Source organism: Alosa pseudoharengus, unplaced genomic scaffold (genome assembly GCF_046254945.1).
Source record: "Alosa pseudoharengus isolate Yale_2024_CS ecotype anadromous, Long Island Sound unplaced genomic scaffold, YU_APseudo_1.1 YU_APseudo_1.1_scf_10, whole genome shotgun sequence".
NCBI classification, from domain to species: Eukaryota; Metazoa; Chordata; class Actinopteri; order Clupeiformes; family Clupeidae; genus Alosa; species Alosa pseudoharengus.
In genome coordinates, this window is record NW_027468565.1 from 14,478,721 (window position 1) to 14,499,758 (window position 21,038).

At 40.4% G+C, this 21,038-nt stretch overlaps 1 protein-coding gene across 4 annotated transcripts; it reads right to left on the reverse strand.

The window, feature by feature from the left end:
- Positions 1 to 862: 862 nt before the first annotated feature.
- On the reverse strand, positions 863 to 13,710 carry btbd10a (BTB (POZ) domain containing 10a). 4 transcript variants are annotated; one of them, XM_076264638.1, is made up of 9 exons: positions 13,572 to 13,710; positions 12,216 to 12,369; positions 7,502 to 7,698; positions 6,683 to 6,932; positions 6,488 to 6,590; positions 3,104 to 3,224; positions 2,444 to 2,641; positions 2,129 to 2,239; positions 863 to 1,716 (listed from the first exon to the last, which is right to left on the reverse strand). In XM_076264638.1, the coding sequence occupies exons 2-9, from the start codon at positions 12,314 to 12,316 to the stop codon at positions 1,400 to 1,402; spliced, it is 1,398 nt and encodes a 465-aa protein (XP_076120753.1). In that variant the 5' UTR covers positions 12,317 to 12,369; positions 13,572 to 13,710; the 3' UTR covers positions 863 to 1,399. The 4 variants fall into 4 exon arrangements, with proteins under 4 accessions (XP_076120753.1, XP_076120762.1, XP_076120755.1 ...); XM_076264647.1 differs by lacking the exon at positions 12,216 to 12,369; XM_076264640.1 differs by lacking the exon at positions 13,572 to 13,710 and having other exon boundaries at positions 12,216 to 13,545.
- Between the last annotated feature and the right edge of the window lie 7,328 nt (positions 13,711 to 21,038).

Below are 21,038 nucleotides of genomic sequence, written 5' to 3' on the forward strand. Positions count from 1 at the left end.
GGACTGAAAACACGTGTGACAAATATCACCCCTAGGGGACATCTAATGCTTTCTGTGCAAGGCAACATAACAAACCCACAGTAAGGCAATTTAAATATGAAAGGTAAGGTTGTTAATATCAGAAGCTTGAAATGTGAAAAGATGGTTACACTGGACACTGGTTAGTATGGTTGTGTTGTACAATTTGGAAAACAGAGGTGCAGTAATTATGAAGAAATAAGTAAGTATAAGTATATATACTCTTGATCCTGGGAGGGAAATTTGGTCTCTGCATTTATTCCAATCCGTGAAACACATTCAGCACACAGTGAGGTGAAGCACACACTAATCCCGACGCAGTGAGCTGCCTGATACATTGGCGCTTAGGGAGCAGTGAGGGGTTAGGTGCCTTGCTCAAGGGCACTTCAGCCGTTCCTACTGGTCGGGGTTCAAACCGGCAACCCTCCGGTTACAAGTCCAAAGCACTAACCAGTAGGCCACGGCTGCCCCAAATAAAAACTGACCACAACTCTCAGTCAGTTCTGAGGATGCCATGAGCGTCTTTTTAATTACTGCGTTCCAGTCTTCAAAAGAATGCCAGTCTTTCTATAGGCTCATCCTGACCATGTTGGCCAAAGTTAGCACAAAGTTATGTTGTTTCATAGCGAAGTGACAGTTTTATGAGGATAAAAAGGTGAAGTTATGCATATAAACTGTTTGGTGGGCTCAATCGTTCATGAGTGGCCAAGTATGGAGGTCAGCACTAAAACTGAGAATATAGTATACCTCGGACACAAAATAGAATTCCCATAAATCAAGTCAATAAGGGTGTTGAACAAATTTAGACCAAGAAAAACTTCCAAAAATAACACGGGAAGTATCATTTCACTGCAACAAAAGAAGGTACTTTATTAAAAGGTGACATCATTTCTGCATGTTGCCTACATGGTGGACATTTTCAGTGCTACTCAGCTGTAGCACTGTGTAGCATGCTTCACAGTGAGGCCACACACATACTGGGTTCCTGTCTGCAGTGAAATTATGCTTTCACAGGAAAAGTGACACACACACACACACACACACACACACACACACACACACACACACACACACACACACACACACACACACACACACACACACACACACACACACACACACACACACACACACACACACACACGGTGCAGCACCACTTGACTAAATAGCCCAAAAAACTCACTGTCTCACAGTAAAAAACAGACACACAAAGCCGTACTAAAAAAAAATCAAAAATTTTCCAAACTCAAAATGTTTTAGAATCAAAGGGGGCTGAGGAGTGGGCGTGAGGAGGGCTGTGGGGGCAGTAAGGCCGAAGAGCAGGTGTGAAGGCCACAGTGTCCGAGCTGGCTCCTGGTGGCGCTGCTGGTGAGCACGAGGGTCAGGTGGCGGGCGAGAGGGCGTCGGGCTCAGGCTCGTAGTGGTAGCTGGGCTGCGGCTGATGATTGGGCAGGATATCAAGTTCGTCCACCTGGGGCCCAGGGTGCATGACCACCAGCTGGTCCTGAGGAATGTCTGCGGCAGCTGCCGCCAGGTTGGTGATGGATTTGCTCTTGACACACTGGAAGTCCACGTGGCGGCTCTTGCCCTCCTCCTTCTCCCAGGACATGCGGATGAACGGCCGCTGCACATAGTTGTAGATGACCTCAGGACGACCCCCAGGCCGCTTCTTCACCTTCTCCTTGTACGTGGGATAGCCTGCAAGGCATGCGTTAACAAGTGTAAGGGCTGAGCTACACCAGGCACGTAACCTAAGCGTTCCGTTCGCGTTGCGTCTGCTGCAACAATTAGCTTCCACTATAATCAATGGAAGTAGCTACACCAGACGTGATAGCGGCGCGTACGTTCGAAAAAAATAGACCATTCATCTAAAATGGATTTTACGCGTCGCGAACGGAACACTTCAGTTACGCGCCTGGTGTAGCTTCGCTGTTAGTCAACACTTTAGTATTTAACGTGCTCATGTCTAATGAGTCTCTATTGACACATATCTGACCAAGCATGTCTTTCAAATGACATACCATCGGACAGAAACAGTATCACTTTTCCTATGCCATATGACATATGGCCAGACAGAAACCATATTACTTACTGTAAACAGTTATCTTACCTTCAATGCCTAATCTGATTTTCTTCAGTCCTCTCTCCTTTAAGACCGACTTGGCGACATCTCGATTTTCAATGTATTTGAAAAACCTGTATAGTTTTGTGCTGTATATTACTGTAAACAAGGAGAAAAGGACAAAAACACATCAGCGGGTCTATCTCAACATGAAAGAACCATATCTTTGTTGAACCAACGCTTGTTGATAAGTGCAATGAGAATGCTATGGCATAGGATTGTTTTTCTATCTACACTAACAGAGGTTTGGGGGACCTTACAGGTCAGCTATAAAGAGGTTTGGAGGCTCTAGTGGACACTGACTCTGAGAATACTCCTCTCCCATCTGCGGCGGGTACTCCTCATCCCAGTCCACCACGTCGTCGTCGGTCAGCACCACCACATGGCACTCCCGCTCGCCGCTCTGCGCGCTGGCCACCATCAGCGGCAGCACCATCTCCTCCAGGTAGAACTCAAACTGCCGCCGCGCTCCGTCGTTGGACAGCTCGTGCATTAGGGCACCTGCAGCCCGCAATAAGCACAGGACGCCTCGATTAGCTTCCGTCAAAAAACACACGCCTAAAATCAGACTGGCACACTGGACATTAGCTTCCCACTGTGCTAGAGCAATGTCCAGAATAGCCGAAACCAATTAACGCTTTACAGCTGATCAATACTCCGAGCCATGATGCAGACCTTGTTACAGCTGACGAGCAGCCAGACCACTGAAGGCACTGTATCAGAGTGCTGTTGACCTACTTCCTGAATAGCAACTCACTGAATGACAAACACCAAAAATAAAACCTTTGTCAGTAGGCACTCTCGTGCTAGAGAGGAAATGAGGATTAGAACACAGCAACCAAATGAAAATTAATCATCATAACAGCACTAATAAGAACATTCGAGTGACATGTCTAACTGGGTTAGTGCATCCTACACGTCAGGACTATCTGGTATTTTCTGAGGCCTATAACATTTACTCACTCAGGTCTCTGCACTTGATGGTGCTGCAGTCGAAGGAGATGCAGAGGTAGTCACATGCCTCTCTCAGCTCTGGAATGGAGATCCCATCAGGGCAGCGGATTATCCCCGACTTGTAGTAATCCTGCGTAGGGAAGCGGGTAGGGGGGAAATATAAACAGGCGGCCATTACTTCAACAGCACAGCAGAGCACAGCACACAGCCTGGTAACCAGACCAGGCGTGGAGCGAGCGCCCTTCACCCCTCCCACTCCTCTCCCCATCATGGCAGATCCATTTACAGTGAGGGAGGCAGCCGCTAGCTCACACACAATCGCACGAGAGGCACTCGCCTGCCATCTCGTTGAAAATGCCCGAGGTCTCCTGCGGAGTGTGCGTTCCTCGTTGCCCTGATTCTGATTCTGGTGCTGCCATGGAGCAACAGCACCTGCTGCTCACAAGCAGCGTGATCACAAAATGACCAAGAACATTAAAAAATTCAAACACACAAATACATCAGTTTATGCTCGCCGCGAACAAGAACTAGGCGGATAAGTCCAAGACAAAGCCGTGTCCTGTATCCTAGGCAATACTGCACACAAATATAGCAACACCCAGGCTATCAGCCCCAGTGGAAGCACAGTAACAACGGAACAAACACAAGGCAAATTGGACTGGGAGAAACATTGCTCACAGATACCTCACAGCTTCCTCCTGCTCAACAGCCCCAAAGACATGAAGACGTCGAAAAGCGTTGAATGGCACAACTTGTGCATGCAGAAATGAAAGCTCTGGCATGTTGTTCAGTATTAATAGTTGATCCCTGAAAATCTGTGTTATGTAAGACACCACACATAATCTGCTGGCCCGTAAACTCTTGTGTAGCTGGTTGTATCAAATGCAAACAAAAATTCACCATCACAAAAATCCTCTAGGTATTTATGCAAATTCTACCATTGCCAAATACATAAACACAGCATTATAAAAGATACAGGGCATTTCAGGGTCAAAACAAAAAAAGCCAATGATCAAAACAACCACAGAGACTAATATGGTTAAAGGCATTAGTCTTTTTGTTTTTTCATAATTTAGTGACTTTCACTTAAGACAATCTATCTGAAGTGTTCTTTGTTTTGGCGACCCTCTTTGTGCAAAATAACACAGAGTCGATGATTGCAGCATTATTTTGTTAATTACAGTAACCTAATCAAATTTCTTGTGGCTTGAACATAACATCATACACTTTCTGTGCCAAACACAATGATTTCATATCATGCGTTATGACACACATTACACTTGACAGAGAGAATTTCCCTTCACTCTGTTGTAAGGTCAGGAGTCACAAATCCTAAAAATCCAAAAATGTACTTAGGGAACAGTGTATGCAGGTTAGAAATCAGCTCAACATCTAGTTTGTAATCTGACTGTGTCCGTCATCAGTATTACTAATATAATTTATACTTTATGGACATACATCTCTGGAATTCAGTACTTATTGTCAGTAGTATTCATGTTAATTTATTGTTATTCATTTATTATTCTCCTTTTATCTGTTTCCATCTATTTTATTTATAATCTCTATGAGTTAGCATTTCACTGCTGACTGTAAACTGTAATGTTAAACTTGCTGCAAATCTTGAACTTGCTGCAAAATATTCAAGAACACAGTCAAGCATCTATTGCACAAACTCATGCAAGGAGCTACAGTCAAGCAACCCAAGACTTCCTTTGAGATCATCACTATGAGTATGAGTATATGCTCTGGCTGCCATACCAACTGGCTAGGTCACTACCACCTTGCCCTTACGCAACATTAATGTGGATCTCGCAACATTATTGTGGATTCTTTGCTATCTTTGCAATAGGCACTTATGTTCCACATCCTCTAGCTATGAGCTGTTAATGTTAGAAGTAGGAAACTAGTGGTATAAACCATCAATGACAAACTAACATTAGACTCATATTAGACTATTATAAGTACAAGATTTCCAGTAATCTCAGATTTAACACATGTAGGCTAATGAAAGTGGTGGAAGCAGGGTCTGTCTAGTGGGTAGAAATGAATCCAAACCTATTTACTACATCTTAAATGAGCTTAAACACAATACAGGAATACCAGACCTGCTTTTGAATTTAGTGATCAAACACACTGTTTCAGTAAAGTGCTGGCTTCATAGCCTGACCACAATAAAAAGTAATATTAACGCATCTGATGCAAGGCATCAATTGGCCTGTCCCTGCCAAAATTTCAAATGCCCTGAACAGAATTTGCACACACTGACGCAAAGACAGATGAAACAGCATATAGCGGGCAGAGGCATAATAACAACAATATTTATACTTGCTCATCTATAGCCAATTGTAATATTAAGCCGTGTGTTGTAAAGCATTTTTAAGACAGTAAACCCAAGAGAATGTAAAGCTTATCTTTCATATTTATCAGTCAGACAGTACTCATGATCGGTAAGGGGAGAAAGAAAAACTTGGTTAACTTGTTTTTGACGTTTTAATCATATCAACATAGCATCACTCAAGTTAAAAAGTGAAGTATTCGATGCTCCTATCCTGCTATTTCAATATGGTCATTTACACAAATCTTTATGCTTCTTTGTAAAATAAAGGGATCATCGTTCTAGCTACAGACTGAAATGCTGTTGCTACAGTTTACTGTTAGTCATGTTAAATATTTTCCCTATAGACTATATTATACTTGTATATATATATACACTATTAACTATAGATAAACAAATCCTCAGTATTTGTTTTGTTCATCTTGCAGTTCACAGTGTTCGACATCAATTTCATGTGAGTATAATTTTGTGTTCCTTTACCACATTATATATTTTAACATATTTTAACATTGTTTCAACAGTAAATACTGCTTTATCACTGCTAAAGAATGTACCAACTGTGTTTAACCATCTTCAGAATATTTGAGGTCACTCTATGTAGGTACACGAGTAAAGAGGTGTACATGTTTGTGACGTAATATTAAATTTGCAAGATCATCTGCCGTAGTTAAAATGCCACAAAATTGGTATAACTTCAATAGATCTTCAATAGACAGGCACATTGATGGCAATAGGTAATAAGCTGTAGTTCCTTTAATCATATAGCTAGAGGGGTCATTTTTTATTTAGTTTGATTCAAATCAGCCTTTTCACCTTCTTTATGAATTGCACAGCAAAGCAATGCCCTGCACATTGCTATCAGCCCAAACAAGAATCAACACATGATTAATAAACAAGCTCAGACATCTGCAAGTTCAGTGAACTCAGTGGTTTCTCCTTTCTCCCTCATGTCACTGCGGAGTAATTCTATTCCAAAGCCAACAGGAACTGGTCTATGGCTCTGCTGAACTGCGGAAGAAGGTGAACGGTAATCTGAGAGGTTGCAGAAGCCTCCTTACCAGAATGGCCCGGAACACCGTGGAGCTGATTCCCTCGGCCACCTCATACTCTCCCTTCTCATTGGGTCTGGTGAAGTTGTACTCCCTTCCAGATCCAAACATTCTACAACAAAGCAAGACAGACACACTCTTTAAGCATGTCAAATTGACCAAGTGTGGGCAAAACGTAGAGTGTGTTGGGGTGAATGGCCGCACCTGCCCAGCATGGTGTTGGGCTGAGCTGTGAAGACGGAGGGGTCCACTACAAAGCGTGTGTTGTCCACGATCAGCGTGACTCGCTCACAGGTTCTGATGCTGCGCAGGCCCTCCTTGGTGCTGTCGTAGATGTAGGTCAGGTCGGTGGGGCTGTGACCCTTACAGGACAAGTCGGCACTCAGCAGGCCACTGGTGGCTGCTCGCAGGGGCCGGGGGCTGGTGAAGTATGGAGGAGGACCAGAGTCACGGTCTGTGGGGATGAACATGCAGGACAACATGTTTAAACCCTTGAGGCATGAGGCCACTAGAAGAGGACTTTTCAGGCCATATGGTCATAAGTAATAATAAGTGCAATATTCAACACAATAATGGTTAAAGTGACAGTGTGTGGAAATGTGTGTGCTAGTTTTGATGTCATCTACAAGTTCATTGTAATGGCATACAGTTATCTAAACCTAAGGGCAGATAAATGTGTTTATCATTCTCACTAGTCACGCAGGCTAGGCACTTCCACCATCCCCATGAGAGAAAAGCTTTCATAGCTTTCATAGTTTCCAAGACATAAAAAGCAGACCTTTTAGGGAGTTCCCACCAAGACAAAACACTCACTGGTCCTTTAAATAATTTACTTTGTGGAGAAGATGGATCAAAATATCTGGAGAAGAATGAATGGGAATGAGTCTGCACTCCACTCAGCCTGTTCCTGTGTTCATGCTACAATGGTCATTTCAGCACTGAATAAGTACTGCATCATATATTCCATAACTACTGCACAGTCTCACAAAGCTGCTGTGCAGCTGGACCTGAGTGGGCCCTCACCGCTGTGCTGCAGGCGGGTAGGTGAGGTCACATTCCGGATGCAGGGCGTGAGCTGGCCCTCGCCACGCTCATGGGAGGAGTCTCGGGAGCGGTCGCTGGGTCGCCGGTGTTCTCTGGAGTGTTCCGGCCCACCGCTGGCTCCCTGCAGGCTCATGGTCGCCAGCTCCGACTCCAGCGCAGAGCCTCGCGACTGGGCACTGAGCAAAGGCAGCAGGAAGGTTAAAATAAAGTCATCTGAGGACCTCTCAGCAGCATGCAGCCCTTTCATTAATACATGATGCAACCTAAAAATGGACATTGTATAGTCAAATCAGGTCATTTTAGACCATTTTATTAGAAAACAGGCAAACATTACACATTTGTTGTTAATATGTTATTACCACTGTATGTCTAACTTTCTGACTGAGCAAACGTAGAACATATACTAAGACTATTTAAACATCTGATCATTGCAAGAACTAGGTGGCAACACCTCGGTGCAGCATGCAAGACTTGTCAATGAAATGTCCCTCCTCATTCCACATGGACAAAGACATGCTCAGAGGAAGAGCCAGGGCACAGAACAAAGAAGCTACATCTCAACTGTTTCTCTTGACAGTTCCAGACCGATCTTAATCCCACAATAATGTGAATCTACTAAAGTATTACAAATATTTAAAATCATAATTACATATTCTTTTAAAAAGGTTAAGTCATTATGATAATGACAGAAAGAGGTGACAGGACTCAACAAGGATGTTCTTGCATTGTTCTATTTGACAGATACTGTAGGTTTAAGTAATACTAATTTTTAAAGATATCTATATAAAGAAAATATCTAAAAATATATGAAGAAAATATATTTAAAAATAAGTCTTGCCTAGCCAATATATAAAATCCTCCAATACAAATAGATAAAACATTATGCTAAAGCTCATTTCATTCATGGCTCAACATAGACAGAACATGATCTGGCCAAACTGCTGGACCAACGCTTGACATTTGATGTGTTCTGGGACCTCATCATAAGGACTGCTCAAGTCATAAAAACCCTCTTTACTATTGTGTATGCTTATCCCAACTACATTAAAGAGGATGTTGTCACCAGAAAATTAGGTCAGCTAGATAGCTGCCAACATCCAGCACAGAGACGTGCTGAAGTACCCTGAGCCTCAGGGAAGAAACACAATGGAAAAGCATTGTGAGACTATGCATCTCTGAACATGACTTTTGTTCGATGATGAGGGGCACTAGTGAAACTCAGTGTTTCAGACAGATTATTTTTCTTTTTTTTTTAATCTACGAAGCAGATGCCCTTTACTTAAAAGAAAGGTTCCAATCAATAATGCACCGCGCTGACACAGGCGGGCTAATGTTACACTGGAATGCGCCTAAAGACTTCAAGGGCAGAAAAGCGAAGTATGTTTTGATTTGACTGCATCAGAATATAACTTCATTGCGATATTATCTTAGAGTCATTAAAACGTTCAATAATTTGAGTTACTAAAAGCAGATTAAACAACGTGTGGTTTTATGAAAGTCCAAAGCATAATTGCATCGCCAAACAGAAAAAAGAACCCGATCACCTACCCCTCTTTACCACAATGCGCTTTAAAGACAAGGCAGCAACACGGAAAGATCTGGGGGATAAGAGCATAAAAGACTTGCGGTCCTCCAAACAATGCGGGCTTCCCAGCTGGTTTAGCATCCTCTGGCATTACTTTCCAACTTCTGCATATTTCGCATACTCCCTGACAACTTGTAAGGTGTGCATACAGCTAACACTATTCCTTTGTCACTCTGACGACCACAAAGGGAGGGCACGGGGACAGTCATTAAGAATCGTTACAGGAGTGCCGTAAGAAATGAATGGCCGTTTGCTTTATCCAAGACTATGACATGTGCGGCAGCCTTGCTGACGTAGACCGACCTTTATCTCTGTATTGTAGCTATTCTGTGACCGCGCAGGATCCTCCTCCAATTGGCAACGACCGTCGTATTCAATGAGGTGATTTGGAGGGGGGTGATGAAATATATGTACAGCACAAGATATCAAAGATGTCTTATAGTCTTACACTATCAAGAGGCGTGTCATTCAGGATGTTGCAAGCAACGGTGCAGTGATTGTCGGTGCGCTTAGAGTAACCCAATGATTTGAGCGCATGTATCTGACATAACGTTTGTAACATGAAGGTGAAACTGCGATGATCACCGATTTATGTGCAGTATTAACAATTTTGGATTCATTAGCCTACGGGGGGGGGGGGGGTATACCATATTATTGAACGAGAGAGGAAGTGAAGGTATTCATATTCACCATTTGCTCCAATATAGCAGACACGAACCTTTAACAATTTCAATCACCAACTGCATAAAGCATAAAGGCGTTTCTCAATTGTTTTGGCCCAGAACACCTATAGCACCAAACTGAATTGAGGGTGGCGCTGCAGACCAGCAAATGAAAGAGGTTCCTTGCCCCATTAAGCTTTGAATAAAGCAGAACAGAAGAAAAAACACAAACATTGGAAACCCAATGGGTCTGGGACATTCTGGTTAAATATATAATGATAAAAAAAGCATTTCCCAATCAAAATTAAGCGTTAGATTGGTAAACATAGCTGAACTCTTCCTCCACCATGTAGGCCTATTATAAAATACTGTGACAAGATTCTCATTCATGGTAAAACTTACAAACGAGATGGATGGTTCCTGCTTCGCAGCCTGTGCATATTCAGGAGAGTGCAAATGTTTAATGCTGAATTTAGGATGCATAGGTTCATTTGATAACTGCAAACTGGACTGGATTTATTCAGAATTTTCATTTTTGGATGTAAACACAACTTAGGGAATTCAATTGACAAAGGATAGCTGCATAGTTGTCTTGTTTGCCAACAGCCCAGGCATGATTGTGCACTTTGCTGCAAAAAGTTCTAAATTTATCTAAATGTTGGTTTTGAACTGTAATGAACATAAAAACAGAAGTGTCTTTTTCATTCCTTAAAACCATTCAGGACATGATTAACATATCCACCCCACTGCAGACCTCGGCTACTTTAGGTTCAAGGAGTCAGATTGGTTTATTTTATATGGACTATTTCAAGAGCATCCTATGTCCCCACACACATTTAGACCATGTTCTCTGATCATTAGCCTACTTCCAGATGGATCATGAGATTCTTCCCAAGACAACAATGAGAGGCTCTGATCTAAATGTAAACTGCAGAAAGTATTCACAGCGCTTCATTTTTTCCACTTTTTGTTATGTTACAGCCTTATTCCAAAACGGATTACATTCATTTTTTTATATTCTACACATAATACCCTATAATGACAACTTTAGTTTGAGATTTTTGCAAATGTATTAAAAAATAAATCACTTGAACATAAGTATTCACAGCCTTTGCGATCAAGCTCAAAATTGAGCTCAGGTGCATTCTGTTTCCACCGATCATCATTGAGATGTTTCTACAGCTTAATTGGAGTCCACCTGTGGTAGATTCAGTTGATTGGACATGATTTGGAAAGGTACACAAGACAGGATTGTCTTGAGGCACAGATCTGGGGAAGGGTACAGAAACAATTTCTGCTGCTTTAAAGGTGCCAATGAGCACAGTGGCCTCCATCATCCATTGAGGGAAAGATAGATGAATGCAGCAATATACAGAGACATCCTGGAAGAAAACCTGCTCCAGAGCGCTCTTGACCTCAGACCGGGGCGACGGTTCATCCTTCAACAGGACAATGACCCTAAGCACACAGCCAAGATATCGAAGGAGTAGCTTCAGGACAACTCTGTGAATGTCCTAGAGTGGCCCAGCCAGAGCCCAGACTTCAATTCCATTGAACATCTCTGGAGGGATCTGAAAATGGCTGTGCACCGACGCTCCCCATCCAACCTGATGGAGCTCGAGAGGTTCTGTAAAGAGGAATGGGCGAAACTGGCCAAAGATAGGTGTGCAAAGCTTGTGGCTTCATATTCCAAAAGACTTGAGGCTGGAATTTCAGCCAAAGGTGGCACAACAAAGTATTGAGCAAAGGCTGTGAATACTTATATATATTATATTTTTGTTCTTTATTTCTAATAAATTTGTGAACATTTAAAAATACTTTTCATGCTGTCATTATGGGGTATTGTGTGTAGAATGTTGAGGAAACAAATGAATTGAATCTATTTTGGAATAAGGCTGTAACATAAGAAAATGTGGAAAAAGTGAAGCGCTGTGTTATACTTTCCGTATGCACTGTATCTGGCTCATCAATAGAATTTACACGAATAATTCATATTTTGAACTTGATTAAGCATAACATTCTTCTACACCAGTGACAATGTGCACAACATTATTCACAGAACTTCCTACACCAGTTCCAAATACATTTTCTCATCTAGCCCAGCAATACGGTGACCCAACAAATGATGGGAACCCTATCATCATCTACATCACTAGCTCTACTGCTCAATAATTGGTAGTCCAAGCTTTCAAGTCTTCAATCCATAAATTCAGGACAAATCATCGCAAATTTCACAAAAGCCAAGTAAACATCATTAAAAAGACAAACAATTACCCACAATACTTATTTTGCAAATGCTGACAGGCCATGCCATCACCTACACAAGTGTTACATTTGCCTTCAACAATGAATTTTAGCAATGTTAAGGTTGTCACCAGGGCTCCTTTTAAGCATTTTACCAAAGAACTGTATGAAAACTCAATTGTTGTTTTTTTTTTACATTTACCTTGAGTGTTTACAAAGTTTACGAGACCGGCAGTTTGCCTTATGATCCCAGGTTTCATTATCGCTGGAGTTGCTGTCATATGAAAGAGGACATGAAGCCATCACACTTGCCTCTGGGTTAAAAGGCTGGAAACCTCGTCAAAAATAAACATATCCTGCAGAAATCAGTAAAAATGCATCAGCAACATTTCTACCTGGCAAGTTGAATAGTATAAGTAAGCATCATATCCTAATCTAATTTCAGCAGCAAAGCATCTTCATTTGGAAATACTGATGCCAACAAACAATGTCAGAAATAAGAGAATGTGTTTACTGAAGCCAACTGAATATTCTCCTTGGATATCATTTTTCAGTGACATTTATTTGAAGCAAGGGGATTGATTCTCAATCGAAAGCTACTGACAGCATCAAGTAGGCAAGCTTGGCTTAATACTAGACAAGGCCTAAGCATCAAATCATAATTCTGTAGATAACAACTTGCCAATTTGGAGAGAAATGTGCTGACATTGTAGCACAGACCTACGGTACATCTCCAATTGAAAACTTTGCTTAGACGCCTCTCGGTGTCGCCAAAGTCCCAAATATGCATGCCAGCAGTGACGCTGCACACCCTTCATTTAACGCTACTTTTCATTAACAACAAATTGTAAGGTGGAGAGAACCATTTTCCAATACTTAATACAGGACATCCATACATAAATCTAAATGTATTCAAGTAGGCTACACATAACATTGATTTCTGCCATGTTGCTCAATTAGGCAGGAACATGTAATGCTGTCTAGCTAACGTTAATGTTACTTTTGCTAAATAAACACTTTATGTAAATGTTGAGAAACTCTGTATTAATATTTTCCAATTTCTGTCACGTCATTAATACAGAACACATTTTTTATATTTTTATTCAGCTAAGGATAGAATAGTTCAAAGTTGGCAAAGTTACAACTTTTTGTAGTTAGCAGACGTAGTCAAAGATAGGCCTAAGCGAATTTACCAATGTAAACATTAGTTTAACGTCAGCGTCAATGTTACTCTCAACGTAATCAGCGTTTCCGTTATTTACTTTTTCTCATGAAACCATCTGAAAGGCCTAACATTAACGTAATTTAAGTGGCAAGACCTTTACATTACAGCCTGATTTGGTAGCAAGAATCTAGGATAGCTAAGTTAATGTTTAACACTGAAAGATCCAAATAAGGCAACAGTTGGGATCACCAAAGCTAACCAAGCTATGATAAGTTATACGACACCTGCCGACCGACCCCTGCCGCTAGCATAGCTAGGATGGTTTTTGACAGACAACCAACCAAGTAAACTACCGTTAAACATATCAAAACAAAACCTCCGACGTTCCTTTACCTGTCAATTTAGAATGAAGCTTATTGTTAATGTACAATGTAGCATCGTAGATCTAGATGAATAGCGTATGCGTATGCCCGGTAAAGTTGCAGTTAACGTTAACTGAGTGTCTAAGCAGCACCCACTGCAACAAACGTTAGCTCTTCATTGCTTTAGGTCTTTGCTTCCGTTAGAGTGTTGGGTAATCACGTAGCATAGTTCTCGCGAGGACATGACGCCATCGCAGTCTTTCTTTTTGTAAGATGAAGATGCTCAGGCTATAATTGGCAGAATAATTTGCATTTTTAAAACACTTGTCAGTATTTCAGGACAGCCTCTTACATTCGTTATTGAAATTGTTTTGCTGATATGTTGACACTGTTATCTCCTCCAGTGGGTTAGACCACTGTAATTCCAAATATAGGCAAAATATAGGCCCTTATAGGTCCAAATATAGAGTGGCCTAGGACTAAGTTTTGAGTTTTGAGACTAATGTCATAATGTGCACATCACATCATATTTAGCATAAGTTTGTTGTTTAGTTTTGTATCATTAGTGTAACCCTTATGTATACAGTCTAGGTGTAACTTGCATAATATATGCATATAAAACAAACTTTGTGGTATGACCTACGATATTTGAGAGTAGACATGCGTTAGTTTTTTTCCTGGATGTAAGCTATTTCCAAGTCCTTTCAATGCCCTTTAGGCCTCATCTACTATACTATTATACATTCTCAATATTGGAGTCATAATTTGGGAAGACTTCACTTGTGTCCATGCATGCACTGGCTAGAGTAGCCAATTCACATGATTTCTCAACATACAACGTTGGCAACAATTGGTTCTCAAAAGGAGTAATTTAATAAATAGGATTTATCGTCAGTGCTGACATAAGGTTACTCATATATCAAACAGTGAATACAAAATTGAAAACGAACATCAACAATTATAATTGATAAATAGCAAATTACAATAAAATAACAAGAGACTATACTTTTGTGAATCTTGTCACAAACAGTCAAATAAATTCTCAATAATGAGCTACCCATAGACCTTTTGGTGAGATAGCAGTTGCGCATTATAAAAAAAAATACACTGAAGGCTACAGCCACATCTCAACAGTCGAAATTTGCTGGAGGCTCTAGGGTGAAACATGTCAATGATGCCTCGAGTAAAACAGCTACAATAGGCATTTTCAGAAGTGAAATAAAACAGATATAAAAGTTTGGTCCCGCTCATCTGTTCTTGCTGAATGTATTGCTGGGGTTTACAAATTAATCAAAAGTGCATGCTGTAATGGCTTTGCCACAATTTTCTACATTCAAATACTTTAGAATGAAGGAATATAAATAAAAACAGGACACTTGTATAAATATAAATAAATAAGCAGATTAAAATATCATTATTTCATATTGGAATAGTCAATAAAACCCACAGAACTCGCTTTCAGGAAAGATTTAACTTTTCTAAAATGTCCATTATGTATTCAACATCACCAGGAGGTAACTGCTCGAACCCCGGTAAATCTTCTGGAAGCAGCCTCCGCGCTCTCCCTCGGTCTCCTCTCTCAGAGTTCCTGATAGCTGCAGTGTGGATGTCCCGAAGCTTCATTTGGAGCCAGTCCTGTCTCTCCTGGATGTGTTTGTGCACTCCAACGTTGTGCATTAGCTGGACCTCGCTCACAGACCTTTTTCTTAGGCATGAAAAATTAACCATTAGATTTTTTTGCAAATTTCATTACGCACAGAATTTAAAATTGTATTCTCAAGGTAATAATACAATGTTTACTTTGTAAAGACACTGGAAAATAGTACAGTATTGAAATGTAAAAATAAATTAAAAGACCAACCTCACTGGCCTTCCGTCTGATTGAACTAAGTAGTAAAACAAACCGAGGATAAGAAATACAGTTCTTCTGGTGGCCAACATTGTGATTTGAAACCTGCAAAGTAAAGACATTTTCAGCACAAAATTATCAGCTAGGCTTCATGTTTTATTGTGTGAGCATATTACAAAAAGTATTAAGTATGTGACTATATAGATGAATTTATCATTCCACTTGCCTCTTGTGGGTCAGCCTTCTCTTGGCAAGTTTTTTTTTGCTGCGCAGATTTTGAGGCTGTAGATGAACAGATCAGATAAGATTAGAAGCCTCGCTGAGTTCCTTTTATAGCCCTCTGCCCATTGATGAGCCGCCTTCATTATTGGTGTTGATGTCACTCCTCCCTTGATAGGGATAACCACGTGTTAAACTTCCACTGACTTGGTCACTGCCGTTTTTTCAACACCCTGCGTGATAGCGCGGAGGTAATTGTCGCCCACTTAATACCTTTATGTCCATAAATGTTGTTTTAGTGGACATAGAGGTATTACGTTTAGAGGTAGCCTATTCAGTTTTAGTTACAATATCAGTTTGCATCACCAGGACACAAATTATTTAATCGTAGCCTATTGTTTTCAAGTTGATGTAGACGTTTTATATTAAAACAAAGAAAAGAGGTTTTGTGTTAGCCATTGCCAGATGCTCTTTTAAACTCCGGACCGAATTCTTAATGTTTTGGCATTTGCCTAATCACAGTTTCATTCATCTTATTTTGATGCAGTCAATTTCGGGATGTGGGATACATACATAGGCTACAAGGTGCATATGCTATATGTCACCGTGAAGATGATAGCCTATTGTTATTTTTTGTTCGGACATGGAGAGCATCTGAAAATTACCCTCTGTTAGGCTATGAAAGAAGACATTCTTAGTCCTTCCTAGTCCTTACCTTCCTAAAATGTAATTTTCCTTTATGAGGATGTCAGCACAATAAACAATTAACATAATAGTCAGATAGAACTTAGCTGGTTAGTTATTAATCATATTGCAATAACAACAACACAACAATGTCTGGCATATATTATATCATTCAGTCTGACCCTTTCACATGTGTTTCTTATCCTCATGCGTGTTGTGTATTGAAGAGTCAGGGCTCCCCTATGTAGCTACAGGTGTCTCAGGGGACGTGGGAGCCGGACAAGCCTGTCCTAGTTTTATGGCCTCAAGATGACACATTAGGTAACTATGACAGAAGTTTTCTAAATGGGGAAGAGGAATGGCTATGTCATGACACAGGGAATACGTCCCAGAGAGGAACCAAACAGATCCGACCTATAGATGTTCCCTTTTGGGCTGGTTAGGGTTTCTGTCAGAGCTGCAAGCATGCCTGCTGCCACTCACACGAGGAAAAAGAAGATGACGGCAGAGAGCAAGCAGTCCATGACGTTACATGAAGACTTCAGCAATTTTCGGCCTGTGGGGCACAGAGGACAAGAGGGTCATCACTGTCATTTAACATAGTCTATGTAATGTTATTTTATCAGATACCCATACGGCACTCAATGATGATATTAGAGATATTAAAGAAGTCTCTCTTTGCACCTGTTGATGTGTTTATTCTTTGATTTACTATCATTCTGTTAAACAAACTACACAGGTGTTAAGCAATTAAAGTTGTTTACATACCATATGCACAAGATTTATGATGCTGTGGGTCTGCATGGTAAAGATGTTGACCCCCTCCTCATTTTAGGTAGTGCTGGTATGGCCTGCAGTGGGCATGGCCTGTTTAGATGACACCCACCAAACAAAAAGACCTTTGGCCTTTGCATGTGATCCTAAACCCTGTCAGTACAATTCCAGGCAGTATTTAGCTTCATGGTGCACAGGGACCTTTCAACCTCAAAACTTCAGTTCTCATTACCTCATGTTGGATCAATGTGTGTGCTATGTCACTTAAGATATGTGACACAAATATGTATGTATTTTGAGATGGAATAAGAATCACAAGTCTGAGAAGATATCTGATACCAGTGAGGGTCTTTAAGTTTTATTAAGCCTTTAAGATTATTCAGTAACTATTTTGGAGTTTCTCCCTGATTTATTGTAATGTAACATATGTTGTGTGAGCTTATTCAAATCGAAATATTAGTATGAAAGAAAATGGCCTCCATTGTTCCATTGTTTAGTGCATCACAAATCCAGCCTGACCTATGACCTCTTTATGATTCATTCAGATTTTAGGACAATATATGAACACATATGAACAAATTATTACATGCTAAATGAGGGTGTCAAGGGCAAGTGACTAACTATTACGCATTTACAAACATTTCTAAGTTATTAGACTTTCACTTGCATTACTAAATGAAATGTTGGAGAAAAAACTGCCTTTACGTCAAGCTACCTCTAACCAAACAACAAATCCGTCATAATAGCCACTTCATGCCGGCAAGAATAAATATAGGAAATGCGTAACTTTCTAAAATGGCGAGAATTCCTAGACCTCTTTTGAAGATGCCGCCTGCAATGAAAATAAGTCTAGCTGTGCAGATATGGAATGACGGAATATCACTGCAGTGTATCACCACAAGGATTCATGCATGAATGAACAGAAACAACATTATTCTGCCTTTGGAAATAAGCAGCTGTAAACCCACACTTCCTTTGACTGAGACTGCCCTGGGCCCAATGGAGGAGAATTCCATTCCAAAAGGCTTTATGTGCCTGATGAAGAAATGTAAAGGATGAACATCTGAGGAAGACAGTTTTTATTCGACCTACACTAGAGTGACAACTCTGGAGAGGGGTCCAGACCTCAGTGGTTCCATCTATCAAGGATTTCATCATAATTCATCACTACCGAAAAATCATTCGCCACCCACTTTACTCTCACATGTCGAAGTGATGAATGTTTATATGACAGCAAAAGCGTGTGCCATTTCAAAGGCTATTTCAGGGAAACAAGTGCTACTGGAGGTGTTATTTGCAGCCTGCCACGGACCTAAGACCGTGTTAAGTGTTAAGTGAATAACATGTAGTGGCCGGGCCATTAAAAACACCTTTGCACCTTTACACCAGAGAGAAGCAACAAAAATACCATGAAGTTTGTTCTGCAACTGAAACAAGTCATGGAAACACAACACTTGTCGCAGATGTGTGGCTGAAATAGGACACAAGAAGATTGTCACTTTAAATATCGAAAATCACCAAAACTCAAATTATATTCAGTCCTCAAAATAGTTTGAAGTTGTACCGTTAGTCTTACTATACTGTAACAATTTATTATTAATCAGAGCTAAACTATTACTTCTTATTGTATCTGTTAGGTGAGCCAGAACATGATATTTGCAATCTTCTCAATTTCCCTGGTATTATTTTATAGTGCCTCACTCTCTTCCCTGTAATGAAAAGCATTCACATGCATGTTGAATGATAAGCAACCAAACAGGCACCAACAGAGGTCACTGGAGTTATAAATACAGACTGTAAAGCTAGCTACCAAGGTAAAAGGAAAATAATTTGTTTTAGCATGGCTCCACCACTTTACAATTATACACATTACACAATTATATACAATTGTAATATTAGTGAAATGTTTTCATGGTTGTGGTTTTATCCAACAATTTCTTAAACAAACCTCACAATTTCAGATAGGTATCTCTATGTTCATGTAACCTTGGCAGTCTTGAATAATGTAGGGGATTGTTTTTCACTGTCTTTACATTGAAAACACTAAAACACTCAAACAGCATTTAGCCTTTGTCGGTTGGAACACAACTTTGAGACAAAACAAGTAGGTTACTACAAGTATATAGACAGACTATGTTGATGTGTCTACACAGCGTACAACCTTTTATTGTGCATGATATCTTCATGATCAGATTATATCCAAAGAGGTCTCTAATAACTGTGTTGTATAATCTTAAATCAAAAGAATGTATAACACAGGAGACTCAAAATACCAGTTGATGGAAAGACCCATGATTATGACCCATTGGATAATAATGCACTGTGACCTTCTACTTAATTCAGGGATTTACAGAGAGCTGTAATGTCCGCTCTACATTGACGCCATCTCGGAAAACACTCAGTAGCATGGTGTTAACCAGTCTGGTCACTACAAGACAACAAGAAGCACAGCATGATCGTGTTGTAATATGACATTAACAATCTTGCAGATTATCACGTTCTTTTAATAGAAGGGCAGCTTGGTTGGAGGCACTGATGAGTGAATTATGACTTTTAGTATCCGGGCGCTCTGCTGAGGCAGTGAAAAGCTTGTGGCTACAACCAAGTGTTTTAACACTTAAAGGGTCATGCTGGTTTCCAGAAATAGGTAAGACCTATGGTTTGAAACATTCATCACCCCAGAGCTACAGATAAAACAAATCCTTTGACTGTGCTGGACATTTACAGGCAAAATTAATGTATAGCGCTTACATGAATGGGCTATCAAAAGAGTAAAACAGATGAGAACCTCTTTTGAAGTCATTGTCTCAGTCAAACAATAAAAAATAGGTACATCTTAATATCTGAACATCTGGTTCAATCAAATAAGAATTTAAGTATTTCACTGTATATTTACTGTATTATATGGATATTGGATATATATTATGGAAGCCAAAACCAACAGGCAGTGTAATTTTGGTGCTATTTGCTAATCTCTCTCATGATTTACTGCATCTGCGTGGTAATGCATCAGCAGGTAAAGCCAAAGCCACTAACAACTGTTGTACTTCACTCCACAAACAGGAAGTGCTTCATTAGGCCTACAGCAGCTCTGATCTCGTGTCGGCTCTGCGTATTACAGTGGCAGCAGGTAAAGCCCATCATGCCTGTAAATCACCCTGACACTACAATGCAGTGCAAAACTGTCTGCCCACATGACATCAGTGCCCTAGCCTCTCTCTCTGATACTCTCCTGTGGGGGGATGACAGGGGACACACTATATTGTCTTACCTAACCTAGTCATTCTAATTTCAACATCCATATAGTATGGATATAAATATAATAACCTGCATTATAACCAAATGATTGTATTTTTTTTTATATGAATCTGTGTTTTGGCAACCCTTTACAGATCAAATAAAATAAAAAATAAAAAGAAGATATAAAAATAATACAAAAGCAGTAGGCCTAGCCATATTTTTTCAGTGCTGCAATGGGAAAGACGTGAACAAGTCCGTAATATCAAAGCAATTGTTCACATAATAATTTTTTATCATTAATACAATATTATTTCATGAGTAACTAAAGCTACAGACGTCACATTTGTTTTTCTGGGGAATAGGAAACTGCCAGCTATTAAAATAAACGTATAAATCGTGAGGGATTTCCACAGCAGTAACTTGCAAGAAGAGAACCAGGGAATATAATAATATGACACAAAAATAGGAAATCAAGGGTCACAGACATCTACACGTCTGGGATCTATGATGCAGATCCGAACAGTGTGGCCCAAAGTTGTCTAATAGGCATATCTAGGCCTACTTTAGGCCTATTTGACATTGTGAAGCAGCTATCCCATTTTCCACTGTAAGACGAGCAGGTCAATAAATTAGCCTATGATTTAAAGTCTGCAATCTTTAAAAAATCTATATTTTTGGGGGTAAGGGGAACGAGGAAGTCCAGGCACACGTCATAGCTTCACTTTTCAGCTC